Source organism: Pundamilia nyererei, unplaced genomic scaffold, assembly GCF_000239375.1.
Source record: "Pundamilia nyererei isolate P.nyererei 1_Seehausen unplaced genomic scaffold, PunNye1.0 scaffold00084, whole genome shotgun sequence".
Lineage (NCBI taxonomy): Eukaryota > Metazoa > Chordata > Actinopteri > Cichliformes > Cichlidae > Pundamilia > Pundamilia nyererei.
Genome location: NW_005187485.1, coordinates 987,376 through 1,007,554, shown reverse-complemented (window position 1 = coordinate 1,007,554; position 20,179 = coordinate 987,376). Strand labels below are relative to the sequence as shown.

General features: G+C 42.1%; 1 protein-coding gene across 7 annotated transcripts in view; it reads left to right on the top strand.

Annotated features, from left to right (window-relative positions):
• The window catches only part of creb5b (cAMP responsive element binding protein 5b), a 35,096-nt gene that overhangs the window by 7,335 nt on the left and 7,582 nt on the right, over positions 1-20,179 (top strand). For 6 of the 7 annotated variants that reach the window (XM_013912212.1, XM_005738463.2, XM_005738462.2 and 3 more), the window contains exons 4-7: positions 261-382; positions 1,707-1,864; positions 11,519-11,645; positions 12,919-13,029. In XM_013912212.1, coding sequence (XP_013767666.1) covers positions 261-382; positions 1,707-1,864; positions 11,519-11,645; positions 12,919-13,029 — 518 coding nt within the window. Of the gene's footprint in view, positions 1-260; positions 383-1,706; positions 1,865-8,476; positions 8,535-11,518; positions 11,646-12,918; positions 13,030-20,179 lie in introns of those variants that run through there. The other variant, XM_013912216.1, reaches the window with a different exon arrangement.

Below are 20,179 nucleotides of genomic sequence, written 5' to 3'. Positions count from 1 at the left end.
TTTGCCTGCGTAAGTTTTTACATTGTATATATGTTTCAGGTATGCAAATGAGAATTAGGCATACATCTTTTACAAAAGCATCACACAATATCACAAAATGGAAAAGGAAAAAGACAAATATGAAATCAACTTTTTCACGAAAACACTACGCTTGCGGATATATTTTGCCATTTGGAACCCCTTAAAACTCTTTTCCCTCTAACTTTTAAAGGTCCACATTCTACTTTTAAACCTGAAAAACATTTTTTCTTCGTTTACAGACCAGACACCCACGCCAACACGTTTTTTAAAGAACTGTGAGGAGGTGGGCTTGTTCAGTGACCTGGACTGCTCAATTGAGCAGGAATTTTGCAAAGCCCAGGAAGAAGAGGACAGTAAACAGGTACTGGAACAAAAAAGGAAAAAAAAACTCAGACTAAAAAAAACAAAACAAAAAACAGATGAGACCAAAGCCACAGAGGTTAGGTGGTTAAGAGCTCTTATCTGGAGTGATCACATGAGTAATGTCGCTAACAGCGGCTCACACTGCATGAGCTGATAACACATTTTTTTTATAGACTGGAAACACATAGACCTCATGCAACCACATTCTGCCCATTTGTTCAAAAATGGATAGCCACAAGTGTTTATTCACCGCTAATATTTCTGCTATATTTCTCTCTTTTATCCAAACTATATGTTCCCTGTCTAGTTCTCGTGATGCCACTAGTGCCACGCTACTTTAACCTCATCTGACTTGTCAACAGTGACAGACAGGGCTAGCAGGTGGAGATTTGTCACCCATCACAGATGAGGACAAAAGATATCAGGTTCTCCACCTGCAGCTTCAAACAGATCTTCATCGCTTAGAGAAGGAGTCCTATTTCTCCCAGACAGACAGACCCCTGAGACATCTTTTTCAGCAGTAATCAGGAAAAAATACTGACCAGACAGTCTTGTATGTGAGCAGAGTCACAAACACTGACGTTTGACAAAGAACATGATCATTTATGCATTATACATCTGCCCTGAAGCACCTTGACCTGAAACATGGGTAATAGTCAAATCACCACAAGACAGACTGCTTATCTAAGGTCTGGGAGTGTGTGCAGTCCCTGCTGCAGCTAAGCTGTTGTCTCTGTGGTTTGGCTCTGGAGATCGTGCGTGCTCAGGTCAGCCATGTCTAGGCTGCCCAGCCTGTGTGGTTTATGATGGGAGGCTTTGCCAAGTCAGCAGGAGGCGAGTCAGAGCAAGACTTGCAGGGAGTGTAAAGCACAACAAGATAAGAGTTAAAAATTTGAAACTTTAAGAAAACACCAAGAAGACAGTATGAAATAGTCTTATTTCCATATCCTGCAATATACTATCATAATGGTGAAGATTAAGTAATTGTACTGCAATGCAAAATACTTTATGGCAATGTAAGTGTGTGAGAGATACGTGAGTGTGAGTATTCTATCACTTGCAGCTATTTTAGTATGAATATTCATAATGTGACAGTTAAAAACTGTTGGTAAAATAAAAATAAAGGAAATATGGTCATCAATAAACTCTCAGCTCAGCACAGAAAAGCTTGTAGATGATACCTTACTTAGTTCCTCATTACCCATTCCCACCCACTGAATGTGTGAAGTCCAAGGCCAAATGGTTGAAATGCTTGAAAATGCTCTTTATAGAGTCCTAAACCTCTATACTGTGCTCACTCGCCTCCTCTCTTCTCTTTACAGAACATTTCACTGCATGGCCAAGCAGGCCAAGGCCAGCACCAGCAGTCCCACTCACGAATGGGCAATCATGATACCAGCATAGTGATCCAGCAGGCCCTGCCCTCTCCTCAGTCCAGCTCTGTCATAACTCAGGCTCCATCAACAAATAGACAGATAGGGTAAGCAGACCGCAGTGGCCGAAAGATGTCGTGAAACATCAGCAGCGTAAATACAAGTAACAGGTACAAACAGGTTTTATGAAACTTGCTACTGAGAGAGGCATTTTCTCTTTTCTGTATGACATGAAACAGCAGTTGTTGAGCACTGCTGAGAATTGATGACAGACTGAAAACCGCCTGACAAGCGCAGTGATCTTTGGGGATTCTCTCACCTCAAGTGTGCCCCTGTTATACTGACAGCCTCAGTCTCATCCTGGTCCCTCTGTTTCTGTGCCGGCTGTCATCCCCCCCATTGTCTCTGAGGCAATGTCAGTGTTTCATTACATTTGGAGCAGTGTGTGTGGGACTTGCCATTCGTGTTTTGCTGTTCATTCACTGTTGTCCCATAGCAGAGCATGCCAAAGAGGGTCCCAGAGGATAAGATGAAGTCATTGTTGAAGCCTAAGCCGTGACCGCTTTTACACAGGTTTAGCATTTCATGTTCTAAAATAGTTCTTTTCACAGTATGGGAATGGCAGCTGCCTTAGAGCTCTGCTTCTCTGGAACCTTTGCAGATAGAGAAACCATATTAATTACAATGTGTGTGGGTTGCTTCTTTGTGCTTATTACTTGTATATGCACACTGTACGTAATGATTGGGGTATTGCATTGGGTATTGATTGCATAAATTTTGCCAACTCTTGCAGGGCTGTCATCTCTTTGAGTGAAACGTCTTTCCCTCTGCTGCAGCTCTGTCTTAATACGTCAGTGACATAACGGTTATAGGAAACGCACACAAACATTTATGCACCTTTTTTCCCATATGAGGACTCTCCACTGACCTCATTCATTCCTTGTGCTTTAACTTCAGCCACCTTCAAATCTGTGCCAGGGCTTTGTTACTGTAAACCAGGCCTGTGGCAAACTTGTTAGACATTGAGATGGCTCAGAGTTAGGCCAGCCCTGTGTTGAGGCTGTCTTGTGTAGATTTACAGCTTCGGGAGCTAGTGAATATTGGATGGGAGGCCCATCACTAAGTCTGACTGACACCCCATCAGGCTCTTTGTTGAGGACAGGGATGGAATTTCAACCCCTTGGAGGAGCAGCAATCACTGCCAGTAACAGAGACGTTGTCAGGCCTGCTTCACCTGACTTTACCTGTCATTGTAAACTCTTTACCTGACTCACCACTTCACTTCGCAGCCCTTTCTGACCACAGAGCCCTTACCGGTTTGTTGAGAGAGCTGTGTTATTGTTTATTGTCGTAAAATCGCATCACTCAAAATTCAGAGACGGTATGCCATGTGGTGGTGGTTGCCAGCCACAGAACTGCACCAAGTTGCCAGCTGCAGTGATCTGTCACACATGATCTGAGGCAACCTCTGAGCAGCAATTGTATGGTCTAAAGTTGCAGATGCGTCACTTGTTTACGAGGATGGCGGAATCCTGAAACGCGAATAGGATGGGAATATTCACACAAGAGAAAACTGATCTGGAAATGTTCACATCAGCAGGAAAATGGGCTGAGGAAACCCCTCCACTGAAAAGCAGAACTTCCACAGGAAGCCATTAGGGCTCACCAAAGCCTCTGTGCACAGGGTCTCTCCACAGGAACTTCCTACATAGAGACCATGCTGGACACTTCACAGACTGGTGTACTCAGTCCAACACAGTCCAGATATTAGCCTGTTAATTCATGAGAATTGTAGGCTTCAATATGTTTTGATTTACTGTGCTTTTGTGAACAAGGTCATCATGTAAAACTAGAAGCACAGTTAGGTTCCCGCTATGTAAATCTTTGTGTTTAATTTGAACCATAATAACCTAAGAGACTATTAAAAAATGGTTATCCTTGTCACGACTGGTAAAGGTTGTGTATCTGATCATTGCAGGTCTATAAATCTTTTAGTATCAATACACTTTATGGGGCTCTGTGGTAAATATGTCTCTAAATGAGACAAAATCACCAAACAAAATCAGTTTAATCTCACTTCCATCTGCTTCTTCATTTTGTTCCTCTGCTCTGCTGAGTGCACAGCATGAGCATCCAATGAATTAGGATAACAAGTCATTTTCATTGCTCCACAATGTTTACTAAAGAGCTTTGAGGCTTGGAATCAATTAGGATTGGCTTTCCTCAAGTCCATTTACTTTAGGATTGAGCTGGGCCTGCAGCTGTGAAACCTGAGGACCTCTCTCGCTCTCGCTTTTTCTCTCCTTCCCTCAGCTCTGAGTCCTTAAAGGAGGTCTTGGGGGAGCTGCACTGACACAAACCAGTGTTAAAACCAGGCATAAGAAACAGCCAGCAGATCTTAATGTCACGGCTATCATTATCATACAAAGTGAAGCGGTGTCCAACTGTTCTGAATGCTCTCTGCTTTTCAGTTACAAACATCTGGTGCTGAGTTATGTCAGAGTTAAATGTGTTGGACATTACTAGTCAACCATGTGAGATACAACATTCTGTGAAAACCTCAGCCTTTTCACTTGTAAGTGGAGCTCGCTGGGTGGATGGGTGTGGGCACAAGGCATTAAAAAATGACATTCTTCTATTTTGGCTGCACAAAGGAATTCAGCCTGATTGTTTCCATTACATAGCACAATCAACCTGAATGCATCTGGGCTACGTGAATACAGTACAGATGTGGCAGATTTCATCATCAGTTGCCGATAATTTGATAGTTAAGTACTGCTTTCAACTATTATTTTTTTTTGTTAAATGTACAGTACAGATGTCTAAACCTACTAAAGTGTTAAAGACAATATTTGAACTTATGAGATGCAGCCCTCAAAACCACTAACTGCTGATGTCAGGTAGTGTTGGTTTTTCACCATTTAACCAAAAGGTTTTTCAATTTACCTTCAATAATGAAAATAGAACTTTGTCTCATTTTGTTTTTGTACAAATGTGACAATAACCACATTAACTTTAAAGCAGCTCTTTCTATGCGGAGAGTCTATTCGCTTTTCTAGATTGTGGATTTATCTTTAAACCTATACATCTATCATTTGCGGTGTCCCACCCTGGGTGTACTGTGTGCAACTTGTAAGTTTGGCTGTCACATTGTGCACAGGTTTGAAGGAAGTCAATTTGTGGTTGTGTTTCCCATGCTGCTTTAAATGCACAATATTTTTCACACCTTCAGCACCCTTCTACTTGTGGTCCTTGTCTTTGCCTTTAAGGGAAGTAGCAGAAATAGATGTTGGTCTTCATGCCTTCTTAACAGCAAGGTTTCATGCAAAGTGTAGAGTGATATTAACTTCCTGTGTTTTTGCAAAGAGATTTGCTAGTGTGCTGATTGATCATGAAGAACCACTGGGTAGAAGATTTGCTTTTAATAGATTGAATTGTAGCAGTTCAATTTATTAAAATGTATAAGTGTCTGTGACAAAGTACATTTGCATTTCTATTTGATTGCAAAAGCTTGCGATCATCCTGTTAATCCACGATCATTGTCAGATATTATAGCTAGTGAGCACTTATTGAGAACAGATGTTCACGTCTAAACACAATGTGTACATGCTCTTTTACATACAGTGTAATCTGATACTCACTACTTCATCAATTGTTTAAAATAGCACCGCTGACCTACTATACTGAATTAATATTGATACAGTGGTGCCGATAGGTGGTTCATGATACACACTGCATATCGTATAGATTGCATAATAACTCTTTCCATGCCTGTAATAACCCAGTGGTGCTGCCTTCTAAGTGCACTGCACTGGTGCATGAGCATAGAGAGAAAGGATGTTATGGGCTGTTTATGGATAAAGTTTGACCTCATGAACTTTACAATTTAAACAAGATGTCTTTTATTATTGTTTATGATTAGATTGCATTCACAAAGTTGTGATAAGGAGGGAGGTCCGTCCTGAGTATACGAGTGTGTGACCTCTACAGAAAGCTTAAGTTGCCCCCGTGCTCGAACTTGTTAGTTCTCCGCAAAAAAAAGTGGCTATTGGCTCCGAATAAATTGTAGAGCTAATCCAAATAGAAAGGAAGGAGGTAGACAGAAGAGAAAACTGGTAAGCACGGTACAGACGAATAAAGCTCAAACTATGTAATCAATTAAAAAAATAGTGAAAAGACAAAAAGAAAGAGAGAGAAAGCAGGATGTACATCTGACCTGAATTAAGATGAGCTCATTGTGTACTGCACTGGGTTTAATAGTGCGTTTTTAGAGGAACGCCCAGACTCTGTTCCCTCTCATTCCAGCGGGTCTGTGTCATCCCTGCCCTGGGGCCACCACACATGCAGGCTCCTGCACAAGCAACTCACACACAGGGATGTGCCTCAGAGCTCTGGGGAGCACAGGGATCACAATGTAGGGAAGTGTGGAAAAGAGGGATCAGAGGTGGACAGAGTAGGGGAAGAATGGGATCAGAGGTGGATGGAGGAGTGGAAGAAGGTATTAGGAGGTATAGATGGCGGAGAGGAAATGACAGATCCTGGGGGTAAAGGAGAGAGAGTGAAGAGTGGCATCAGATGGTGAGGACATGGATTTTGCTGGATGGTGTGTACAGAATTAGAGGAAAAGATAGAAGCATGAAGAACATGGCATCAGAACAATGTGGGTGTGGGAAAAATGTATGGAGAATCTGAAAGAGAAGGGAAGATGGAAAGCTGAATGGGAGATGAGACTGACAGAAGACAGGAATCAGGTGGCAGGGTGACAGGAGCCTAGGTTGGCTTTACAGCAGAGACATAAACATGTTAATAAATAGTGAAGTTTTAGTAGATGAAAAGGGAAAAAGATGAAGTATCTCTGAAAGTGAAAGGGTCTGTTTATGCCAAATGTTACAGCACCAGTCAGGTGCTGCTGACAGATCCCAGGGTAGCTTGTAACAAGATGACTCATTAGCTGCTGAAGAGTTTTTCCGATTCACCGCCGATATGAATGCACTGACATGCTTTCGTTAAAATGAAAGCCAACTCATCTTTGCTTTCCTCAGCCAAGAGCATCTGATGATTCAAAACAGTATCATATTTGGTGAATAAATACCGCAACACTTACACTAATTTGCTCCAGAGTGTCACTCCCCACCATTCCTAAACTGTGCTTTGGCATGCCTTAACTCAGCTTGAGGCACCCTAATGTGAGGACACCCCAGCCCAGATCCATTCCAGTGAAGCACCCTCCCAGCATCCATCCCTTCTCTAGAGCGCTAATAAAAGTCAGCCTGTGTCGTAACCCATTATAGCTGATTTATTTGATCAGATTCGTATTATTTCCTCAGTCCAAACCCCATGGCACTCTCCTCCCACCAGTGATTAAAGGCAGTAAATCAGGGGCAGGTCCTGTGTAGTGTTTACTCAGAGAGCCAGGCAGCTGCAAGCTGTTTGAGGCCCTTGTTTCTCCCGGTATTTACCTCCGTTCCCATGGTGACTGCACCACCATCTCCCAAACGTCTGGAACTTGGCCCTAGGCTGTTTTGGTTACGTTCAAAAGTTTTTAGCTGCTGTGTCTACCCAGAGCTTGCAGTGACTTCACCCAGCGAGGAGTGAGTACAGTGATGCTGGACTGAGTTGAGGAGGGAAAGAGAGGGAAAAGTGAGAGGAGGATGGGAGGGAGGGACAAAATCTGGGGGTAGGCAGGCACAGGGTGGGGGGAGGGCGAAAAACCAAGAGCATTACATCATTGCTGGAGCCGAGTCAGAAAGGGAAGGATATGAGTCAGTGGACTCTCTCTCTCTCTCTCTCTGTTGGATGGCAGCCAACCCCCTTGTGTATAAGTCCCCAGTACTTGAGTTGGAGTTGGGACTGTTGGGATTGGGACAGTAAAGCAGTGTGTCTACAAAATTTGTAGATTACACACAGTAGATCAGGGGGACGTGGGTTTAGGCGTGGACACCATGAGGGGTCCGTGGTGGAAAGAAATATCATAATGATGTGGACAATTAGAAATAAGAGAGCACAAGAAAAAGTAAAAAAGGCATAAAGAGGGATGAAAGTCTACTAATGATGTCATGGTGGAGTGAAGATGGGTGGGTTTGGGCGGCGGCGGTTCTTGGGCGGGGATTGTGGAGGAGAGCTGGGCTGAGAGCGAAGCACTCAGTAATGTGAGAGCGCAGGGTCAGAACTGCAGAGTGTCTACCTGCTCTCCCCTGGGGCCCACAGCCCAGGCTATTATCAGTCCCCTCAGTGGAGCCGAGCCTGTCATTATTCACTCACACACACACACACACACACACACACACACACACACACACACACACACACACACACATGCATATGTTCACACGCAGCTTAATGAAAAAGTCACACACTCACATATGCACTTATTCACATATAAACACTTTGAGCAGGAGGATGTAAATACACAAAGCAGGAGGGAGCATGAAATATAGAAAGTTTCTTGTTTAACTCTTTATACTGTATTTGATTAGTGCCTTACTGACGGTGTACGATGGTGCTATATTAAAATGCATTATTTTGTAGAGTATAGTATTTATCAGAGTGAAAAAAAGAATAAATGGTTTAGTCTGTAAAACGCACAGGAAAAGGAAAGAGTGACACAATACTACATTTAAGAGTTCATCAGAAGCAGGAAATCTTTCATTTTAAGTTGCTGGAAAAAGCTAGAAAAACAAGTTCAGCCCTTTTTCAGAACTGTTGCTGAGGCGCTTTACAGTGTGGTTCTGACACTGTAATGCATAAGAAAAGTTGCCATTGTGTTCACTTCAACAAGTAAGTTATATTTGTTTCTTCTAGATTTTTGGATTCACCGTTAGTGACTTTTTGCCGGCTGTCTGAAATGTCTTTATTTATCAGCAGAGTCAGCACAAAGCTCGGGTTAATCCCTTGAGGAAGTGCTGTCAGATGTTAGTGTTGTTTTTTTCTTCCCAGTGGACAAGCAGGTTGTGTTTTGGTGAATGTGGTCGTGATGGACAGAGTGTTCGTCTAACAGACAGGTGCAGAAGTTACAGTCTTCAAAAGGAGCCTTTATTCTCTGTGTCACAGAGCCTGTGTGTCTGCGTGTTTTTTTTAATGTTGTTGTTTATTATGTGGCTGCCAGGATTAAGGATGAAGTATGACTGAAATAGGGCTAATTAATAAAAAAATAAACGTATAAAGCTTATCCTTCTTACAAAATACTGTTTGTTTAAATTAGTAGAATAGCACACATGTTACATGTGGGAAACGAAAGCAAATACTGTGACAGTTTTAGAACAAAAATACTTTAAATGAGCCAGTTTTGTTTAGCTAATTGACACATCATAATGAGATACAGACGTGCTTCAAGTTAACATTCGTTTTTACTTCAGTGTGTTGCAAAAATCTGTTGAGAAAACTTCAGTCTGCGTCTGAATGAAAAATCGAGTCATCACGTAGTTATGAAAAAATGATGTAGTCTTCATCTACATAATCAACAGCATGTACCAGCATGCGACTGTTCATCCTTCTGAATGCTGGCAAAGTCTAAACACTGAGGGAAACTGTTGATGCAGCTACACTGCATACCTCATTGTACTTTCATGAGTTTTCCCATGTGGAAATGTTTGAATTCGCTGTGTTGCTCAGATGTCATACGCGCTGTTAAATGAGTGTGATTGTGATAAATTGGGATGTTATACTGGCATGACACATCGTCAGGATGGTAATAGTCCTGTGTGTGTGTGCAGCAATCTAAAATGTCTGGAGCATAAATGCACATATTTAGGTCTGGAAAAATACAGGTATTTATTCAGGTGGTGGAACGTTTGCCCTGTTACCCCCCCTCCATTAGGCCATCACTCCTTCACCACTCACTATTACCGTAATCCAGGCTGTGATGTGGTGAATTGATTATGTTAACCCGTTGAACACAGCTAACCTAAATGCTTCTTGTTTGCTTGGAGGAAATGGAGCTTAAATAGCTGGTGAGTGGCAGCGCTGATTGTGGCGATACAGATAACTGGAGATTTATTGATTCTTCTGATGCAAGTTGTTGAAGAATCGTGCGGTGAATGCTGCTTTTAGATGTGAGGACTGAATAACTGCTGCATTCATGCGGGTGTTGCAGCACCTTGCAGCTGGGAATTGTTGTTCTTAGAAGCAGGGATTTGGTGACAGTTGTATAAATGATGTCACCGAGCGCAGATGTATTTGTCTGGGTATTTGTATGGCCAAGGCCTTGAGCCAGTGACTGAGACAGGACTGCTGTCAATAGTTTAAGCTTAGCCTGGGCCCTCTGTACATGTGATTTATTGATGTGGCCGTGAGTGTGGATAAGCCCGTTGGTCCGCCCGCTCTTGTGGTCACTGAAAGAGATTTTCCCCACAGGGCTTCCATTGCTTTAGCAGTTTCTAAATATGATTCTCATCATGCTCATCTCATGTGGTTGTTATGACAAATATTAGTCATTTATCATCACCAAAATCATTATTCATCCATTGTTTTTGGATATACTTTACAAAAGTAAAGTATATCCAAAAACTCATGAGATGATTGAAGTGCAGCATGCGCACAGGCTCACTAATGTTTTTTTTTTTTTTTGGGGGGGGGGGGGGGTTCTGTTCTGAGTTTGTGGCTGTAGAAAGAAGAGCAAACTAAAAAAGAACGAGCTTGCGGAAAGCATTTTCTCTCAAAATGTTAAATTTACTTTAAAGTGTACGAATAGATTTCCTTAGCCGCCCCACTTTGTAGAATTACGATAATACAATAGGTTTTTTTTAGCGTGCGCGCTTTCAGCTCAGGGCTTTCCGAGAACATGTGGCAGCAGCCAACTTGCATGTTTGGAAAGTGATTACACTTTTAACAAGAAATACGAAAAATGAAAGCAATTCATTGCATTCAGAGACTCTGAATCTTTTGATATAAGCACCAACATTTCTCTCAGTATCTATGACAGAATCAGCCCCTTTAGTCTAAAAGGAAACACTTGATGAAGTTTTTTCTTTATTATTGTCAATGGAGCCACAGACCCTTAGTTTTTATAAGCACATCAGTGCGTCACATCAGGTGACAGCAAAATACCTAATCCTCTAAACTGCGATTGACAGAAGTCCCCTATATTTTTTATATTATTATCATGTTATGAAGTCATGTAATATATAATGTAATATATAGTAATATTCGTGCTCTGTTTTTGATGTTCCTGTCTTCAGAGTCAATGAGCTTCAAACCAGAGGGCTAGAATTGAGTATAAAAGTTAGACATGATCACCAACTATATCAGTGGGTAATCAAATTCCCTTTAGCAACTGTAGTTTTTAAACATACAGTTTTTAAACTCACAAAGGTGACTTAAGCTAAGCTTGTCGTGCATTTTTTCACTTGCCTTCTTTCATGCCTTTGTATATTATAGTAATAATTTATTTCAGCACTTAATTTGTAGGAAATATAAAAACAGTGAGTCATTTATATCACACTATAATATATAATACAATTATTCATACACTGAAAGTACAGAAAGATAAAATTAACTGAGAATCAAACTTTTTTGTGTGTGTAAAAAAAAAGAAGAAATTAGTAAATGTCCATTAATATACTAAAAAGGGATGTTACACTATATTATCACTTCTTTCTTTAATATATGCTTATACATTAATTTTGTGCTTATTAGGACACGTTAAAAACTAGCGCTAAATGTCATGCTGGATTTGGTGCTGGTGTATGAAACAACAAAGAATAATATTCTTAGATTGTGTGTAGCAGGACAAACCCTTAAGTTCCTTGTCTGTGTCCTTTTAGGCCCGTCCCCGGCTCGCTGTCCTCACTACTGCACCTACGAAACAGACAGAGGCAGCCTCTGCCAGCCTCCATGCCTGGAACTCTGCCAGACCCGACCATGCCCGGCTCCTCTGCTGTGTTGATGCCTGTGAGTACCACAACAGATTACAGAGCATATTCACTTACAGCGGTGCTCACGCATGCAGAAGTAGACTCGTTTACTCCTGTGATGACAGTGCACTGTACATTCAGACTGAACATAAGCTGTGTTGGTGTTGCTGTGCAGTTTCGACTCTTCCTGCAGAAATGAATGGTTTTTTCCTGTGAGTTCAAAATGTAAATTTTCACTACAATTAAGCCAACTAAATTCAGAACAATCACATTGTGTAACAGGAAATGATAACAACATAGCAAAAGGCCCTCGTATCAGGATTGCAATGATACAACATATGTTCCGTTTGTAACATAAGACGGCTCAGTTTTATGGTGTGGAAAAATCCTTCCCATGTTTATTAAATTAAGGGCTAAGCGATTTTTGGGAAGATTGACGGTTCAGGAAAGGGGTGCACGTTTGGGTGATATTTTTACACAAAACACACTTACTGCAATTAAGATTGTGTGTCAGGTTCTAGACCCAAATCTCTGTGGACCAGGGGAAGGGGAGGGCAAGGAAAAGGTCCAGCCAGGGGTGGGGGTGAGAGGGCCCATGCCTCATGGAGAGCACCGCAAACTTCACCAAAACTTCAGCAGCTAAGAGGCCGCAACACCTTACACGCACACATGCATGTAGATGTTCAAGCAAACATATCGTCTTTCCTGTTTGCACCACACGGTGAACACGGGTCACCTTTCACCACATGTCATGTGAATTCTTCACATTCAGGTCTCAGCTATGACACATAACGACCAGACTAGAATCAATCAGAGACAGGTAGTGAGCGCATACACACAAAGACAGATGGTTAGAAATTTGTAGAGCTAACTAACCTATGTCCTTATTGAAACATCCTGCAACTAGACGACTTTGATGTTAGTCTGACAGATACTCACCAAACTGCTGTTAGAAACTCTCACACACACACACACACACCCCAGTTGCCCAGCTTCCTGTGTTAAGTCCCTGCATGCTGGCTTCCTGTTTTGGGTCAGCTCCAGTTATCATCACACAGAGCTGTGCACAGGGCAGCCTGTCATGTGAAATCAGGCTCTCATGCGTTCTCATCTCATGCTCCATAACCTCAAAGGATAGGTCTCACACTTAAAATGCTTAAAGGTTTTTGGTGCATACCTGTGAGAAAGCAGTGATTGCATCTCTGAAAAATCACCACTCTTAGCATAAATAGTACAGCATGATTGATATGTGTTTAAATAAAGCCCTGTTTACACTTGCGTGATTGTTATTGTATTGTTGTAATCTTCAGATGGAGAGACAAATGTCCATGGGCTCCAATATGATGGGCATGCAAAGCCCCGCCCACAGCAGCTCCTGCTCCTCCACTCACATTCCCTCCATGCACTCAGAGGCCAAACTGGTGAGTATATGCAAGCATTCACATGCATACATACACTTTTATGCCTGCACACACACACAAACACACACACACACACACAAGCTGAAAAGTGTTGCAACCTTCTTTTCCACTGGGCTCTGCCAGCAAGGCTGCACTCTTAGGCCTGTGTGGATTTCATCATTTGGTGTGTAATCAAAGCTGTGTCTGAACCTGCCAGTGCAGCACCGGAGACTCTGGCTGGAATAAAGGGCCCTTTATGTGGTTGTGGCTCGGCTGCCCACCAACTGCCTGATGTATATCTTAATGTACAGAACATGTTCTGTAGGTCCTGCAACTTGTTAGCACTAGTTTAACACAGCAGGGAAAAAAATCAAATGACCTCATCCTTTCACAAAGCATTTAGTTGTAGAAGTTGGAATAATATGTAGGCACAGGTTTTGAGAGTCAAAGAAGGACTGGCAGAAGAAAAAGCTCAAAAAGAAAAGATTCTTTGCACTGTTCTTGATTTTGAATGCCAGTACTGCTGCAACACTGGTTCATGACACCTCTGATTAATGAAAAATAGCTAAAAAGTTACATTTAAGGTGATATGAATTGATTAATGCTGTAGCAACGTGACCAACTGCCAACCTTTGTTTTAAAAATAAATAACTGGAGTGTCATGACATGGATATCGAGAAAAAAGAAATTATAAACCATAATGAAAAGAGTTGGCTGCTCTTTGTGTTTGGAAAGGTTCATAGATAGCTGGGTTTACTGGAGAGAAACATCCTGGAGAGGCAAAGACACACACATAGACAGAGAGAGAGGGAGAGAGAGAGGGGTAGCAGAGGTCATTAGAAGAGTTATTGGTCTGATAGAGGAGAGCGGGAGCAGTCCCAGGGCATTTAATTCTCCCTCTTCCTCCCGTTCTCTCAAGATTGATCGCCTTTGTAGTCTTTTGAATCTCTTCAACTGTTCCTATGGTAACACACTAGGGTAACACAATATTAGTGTATTAGGCTTATCTCTTCCCTGGCCATCATCCAGACATGTCTTACTCTTTTTTTTTTCTCCTCCTATCTGTGTAATTGAATTGTAAATGCTCTGTTAGGCCTCCTATAAACATATGCAGTCACTAAATGGCTGCAGGCCCCCTAACCATGCAACTTTCTGGTTAGTTGGCCATTCGGGCACGAGGCACAGCAACCCAATGTGTATCAATTGAGATTCTGCTCCCTGATGTCTGAACACAACTGATGGAATTTTGTGATTGTGGACAGAAAGTGAGAGACTAATTGTGTTATCCGGGTGCGATCTCCAGCGTGGGTTTCATAAGCATAGACGGGGTCTCTAATGTCTCCAATATCCTCGCCCGGGCCTGGTCGATAAATACGGCCTCGCTATCGGATAACTGGGCCATGATCAGGCCCATGTGTCCCCTGCGACGATCTCAATCCGGCTCTAATCGCATTACCCTGACCATGTTGACTTTCCGCCAATGGGAAATCTTCGCACTGTAACCCCACACCTCAGAGGAACGGATCTGGATGCACTCTTTGTGCTCAACGTTTACATTGTGAGAGCAGAAGAGGGGATTGAGTGGGACTTTGATAGACATGAAGGAAACGGACAGACAGGCAGAATAGGCAATAGAATTAAAAGGCGAGAAGCAATATTGATATACTGCAAGATCAAACAATGAATAAGAAGGGAGAAAATAGAAGACTTCTTAGGGAAAAGTAGAACCAGTTTCCTTTGTCTTTTCATGTTTGTGCATGCATGTATGGCCATATGGGTGAGCTTGCTGCTGTTTGATATTTTGTGGTAACTGGAGGCATCGGTAGCAGGATTATCCCTCCCCTGTCAGAGAAAGCATGCCCTGAGCCTGGGCTAATGAAGGCTAATTGATTTTGTGGTGGGCCAGAGCAGTAGGGAGGCCTGTCTCTGGTGTAAATAGTTAATGAGCCAAAGGACTGCTGTGGCCCCTTGGGGACTCATATCTTGCTCTAAGCTCTCTGTTTGTGCTCTCTGGGCTAAAGACTGTATCTGCATCAGTGCCCATCTTTGTTCTTCTGATTTTCTACTTAAGTGCCATCATTTAAGTGGTATAGCAAAGCTTGATGGTGGAATAATTGATATGTTTTTTTTTCTTAATGCTTTTAGTTTGTTGCCTGGGAGGGTTGCTGGGATTGGAATGTTTTATTAGTTTTAGCTCAAGTGTTTTTTTTCCCCCTTCTTGTTGTGAGGGACTGGGTGCTCTTGGTGCCGGGTGTGGTTGAATTCTGCTCTGTTGTGGTCTGGGGAATTGAATAGTGAGTGTTGTGTGCTGGAGCTTGTGGGATAGTTGACCCTCGCAGCGTGGAGGAAACGCAGTACAGAGGAGGCCAAGTTCCACAGCATGCCGGCCAAAGCATTACATCACCACTCCTTACGAGCGCACGCACACACACATATATGCACCGCGCGTGGACCAGCACTGTGTCATCTTGCTTGTACAAATAGCTGCAAAATCATGCACACACGTGCACCCACACATGCATGTACAGGCAGCCAAGACTACTTGAAAAACGACTGACAGATGAGATGCACACACAGAATACATGCATGCCTATAAAGGAAAACTGTAAAACATTTCTGAATACTTGTACTGTTTTCTACTCCCCACACCTACACCCCCAACCCACCCCAACCCTCACACACCACAGACCCCCTATGCTTAAATTTTGATATTTTTGTTCATGCAATGAAAGGTAATTGCTATCATTTTTCATCTGTAACAAGAAAAACCCAAACAAGCCCTTATCAAATTTCCCCTAAAAACAAACTCAAGTCTATGAATGCCCGCTGTGGCGCATGGCTCATGTCAGTGGCACTGTTTTCAGCATGGTGCACTTTGGCATTGTTTTATTGTGTCTTTTAACTGAGTCCCATGCTTTCCACACATCCTGACTGCTTGCTAATTTCAGAAAGAGGGGCCTTGAAAGGGCTTTGTGCTGGTGTATGAAAATGTGTTATTTATTATCTCCCAATTATCTATTGTTTATATTGTTACTAAGGACAATAAATTTGTCACTAAGCATCGGGCTAGGTGCTGAGATTTTTATGTGGTAAACAATACTATATGTTCTTTCACTGCAGCCTGCTTGGCTGTGGAGCTGGCACTAGATTGGTGGATGACATAATTCCTGGCATGCTCTAAATATGCTCCTTTTTACTTGAAGGGGGGGAGGGGGGGGCAAGCAGTGCTTCTCTTAAAGGAACATTTCATAGCACACAGGAGGGCCAATAATCAAAGTATTCCACGTGCACTGATGTTGAGTTTTCATTTCACTTGCACAAACCTTGCTGTTAGTTCTTCAGGGTAACTCTTTCGTACATGTTCACTGTTTAGCGAAACGCTTGATCTTTAATCCTGATAATCCAAATACTAGTTGCAATTCAGTAACTGCACTGAACTGCACCTATTTTGCTCACAAATTCCAAAAAAGTGAGGCAGCTGCAGATGTTACAGTTTTCATCTCTGCCATGTCATGATTGATGAAATGATTACCTTAGTATAAAATCATTTGTAAGCAGTTAAACCATTAGCATAAACTGTAACTCTGTTATGTGTTCCATTCATTTTCTTTCACCATAGTAGGGGAGCACCTCTGGCAAATTCTCTTGTTGTGAGGAGGAGGAGGAGCAGTACACACAATGAGAGTCTAACTACAGGTTTTGTAAGCAACATCTGTATGAATGGTGGCATTGTCGGGGTATGATGTCACTGAGCAGAGACGCTGAGCTAAGAGCACAGCTGAATCTGCAGACTGCTTGCGTTAACTCTAGCTTGTATGTACATTGTGTGTGTTTGTATGCATGGTCATGATTGTGTGTGTAAATGCCTCTTTTTTCACTGCACTGGCACCCCGTCTGGTACTCATTGTCCTTGGAGCCAAAACACATCTGTGGACAAAGTGGGCTAAAACAAACCATGAAGTCAGAGTTTGCATATGGTTTGTGATACAGATCAGTTATATGCATATGTGTGGTTAGTTAAGTAAACGTGGAAGATGTGCAGTCAACTAGTGACAGGGTACAAAGGACACATAGAGAGAAGGTTAAATATTTTGGATGCAGCAGAAGTTTATATGACTAGTGGTGGTGGTGGTGGTGGTGGTGGTGGTGGGGTTCTACAGAGATGAGTCCTTTTAGCAGCGTAGAGTGTGACGCAAGAGCTGCTGGATCAGTGCAACTGCCACATAAACCAGAAAGGAACTTCTGCTTCAGTGCGACTAAAATTGTACTTGTGAGATAGATAGATGAATCATCAAAAACCTCACGACACCACAATTTATCACCTTTTTCAACTATAAAATATGCCTGCCAACATCTGTTTGCAGAAAATCCAGAAGAAAACATGTTAGATAAAAGTTATAAATTGATTTCCATTCCACTGAATAAACCCAGCCAGAATTTTGGTTCCCAGGATTCTCTGTTGGATGTACTTTCAGCTGAGCCGATTTAACAAAAGTTTGCTCGGCCAACATTATCTCAGATTGGTGGTGAATTAGATGAGCCCTCTTGTTAACAGTATTTTGATGGTGTTTTAATGTCCCTGTAAAATCGCCATGGAAAATATTGGGATACTACGCTATGAGTGAGAACTCAACAAAACAACTCTATGTTTATATATATGTGTGTGTGTGCGTGTGATTGTGTTATTGTAAGATTATATTTAGAAAACTCATATTCACATTTGAATAGTGAGTGAGCGTGGCAGGAGGAATGAGTAATGTGTTAGTTGATGAGATTTCCTTCCCATTCTGTACCATCGGTTAGTTAGAAAACGATTTAAAGGACAAGTTCATGAAATTTACGTTTCATGTCTATTAGTTTATCGGTCTTTTAAGGACTTTACACAGTGGTGTCTGTGAGTGTATTAATTTTATTTATTTTTTTTATTAAATAGCATTTTTTAAAATCAGAGAGCTTGACTATAAGAATAGAGACAAATTACAGCAGAAGCACTTGCACAGTTACAACAAAACAAAACTTTGAAATAAAAGATTTTACCTGATAATTCAAGCACAAATCCACTTTGTAAATACGAAGGGTCTTGAGCTTTGATATAGAACACAACCCCCAAAATTTGCTGACCTGATTCTTAGGGGACAGATCCACAGTTTGGGATCCTTTCTGTTTTCAAGGTACAGCAGTACTAACGCATATTCATCTTACAACGTGCATGCATCCATACTATTACCACTTTATAACCATTAACAGATACTTTTGGAAATGCAGCTGATCAAGTTTTAGGTTAAAAACTCTCATTACAAAACAGTGACAGAGAGTTTGTTTTCTGATTGTCATTAAAATGGAAAAAAAACCCACATTATAGTTCTGCTCATATACCTTTGCGTCAGTACACATTTGTCATCACCATAGTTTTCTCTGATGATAGATAGCGCTCAAAGCATCACTTGCTTTGAGACAACAGCTGATCTATGATTTCTGCTGCCATGGCTGTTTTATACTAATGTGTTATATTTCGCTTCACTTCCACTTCATTGTCGGGCCAATCAAAATAAATGCATTAAAAAAATAAAAATCTATTTTTATACTTTTTTCATTTCTGTTTGTCTGTTTTTGTGTTGTTGTGTTTTCTAGAAATAGCTGACCTTTTGCTTCATTTTTACCCCAGCGCTCATGTGACCAGTGTATGTGAATGGTGATATATGTGTAACTATAAATGGAAAGTATTGTTGAAAATGTGCTAAAGTGCTTGCCTGGGCAAAGGATTGGTGTGAAAGCTTGTGCAAGGTACTACTCGTATGATTGAGGGGCTGTAGGGGGCCTAGCAGGAGTAAAACATGTTGCTGGCTCATAATACACTCTGAAGCAAGATCAGCAAGCTTTATGGAAGAGGAGGAAGCTTCTGAGTAGTTTTGTGTGTGTGTGTGTGTGTGTGTGTGTGTGTGTGTGTGTGTGTGATTGTGCGCTTCTATGTTGGGTTGAGTTTTCGTGACAAGAGTGGCGTTGGTGGCACAGAGTGTCGCATCTGTTTGTCTTTGGATGACTGCTTGTTTTTTTTAGGTGTGCTGATGGGTGGTGTATGTGAAGGCCATTTGGTTATGGTTCAGGGCCTATGAATGGGAAGGGACACAAGCAGAGCCAAGCTTGGGTAAACCAGCTGCCATCAACACTGCGTGATCCAGACCGGACTGGTCCAGCCACCATTAGCACTCCTGGAGCCTGAGCAAAAAAAAAACAAGACACTCACACCAAAATAACTTTAACAATGCTGAGGAGGTGATCTGAATCAGACAAGTTCGTGCTTCATGTTTTCAACAATTACTTCTTGGAAATTTTGGCATGTCGAAACACAAGTGGCTTCTCACACCTGTGGGTGTATTGACAGTGCGGGTAAAGAGGGGCTATTTATTATCAGAGAACAAGAACCAAAACTCAAACCATTAATAAAAAAAAGCTATTGTGAAAGATTTGTAATGGCCAAAATACACTAACATTAGAGATCTGATATTTTAAACATCTTTCAAACTACATTTGATTCCACTTACGTTTATCGACACAATGACTCGTGATGCCTCTTTTAATCCCACAACTTAAGAGTATGTAAGTGTTTAGCATTGTATTCATGCTCTGTCTGTCTCTCTCACTCAGGGGCATTGTCTGTATTCAAGATTGTGACAGTGGGTGTAGTGATAACCATGTAGGCTGCACTCGAGCAGGGCTTTACAAGAGAGGGAACAGTGGGGATATGCAGACTGGAGTCAGAGGCCCATCCATTAACTTGACAGGCTGCAGAAGCTGCCAAGAGTATGAGCGCATGCTTTGGAGCACACTTCTCAGTGGGCGTGTGTCTTGCTGCACCCATACTGCCACGGTTCCTCCGAGCACCACCGGAACGTCTGGCCCTGGCTGAACAGTCAGTCTATGTCCATCTCCATGTCTGTGTCTGGAACCACAGGGAAGCTCTGATCAGCTTGGCCCAGAACCTGAGAGAGGAGAGAGGGGGCGATATTACAGCCCAGCACTCCCATCAGACTGTCTGCCTCACTGTTCCCTGAGGAAATCAGTTTAACAGTCCCCAGCTCTTGGCAAGCAGAGGGAGAGGGGGTGGAGGAAAAGGCAAGAGGTGTGTGTGTGTGTGTGTGTGTGTGTGTGTGTGTGTGTGTGTGTGTGTGTG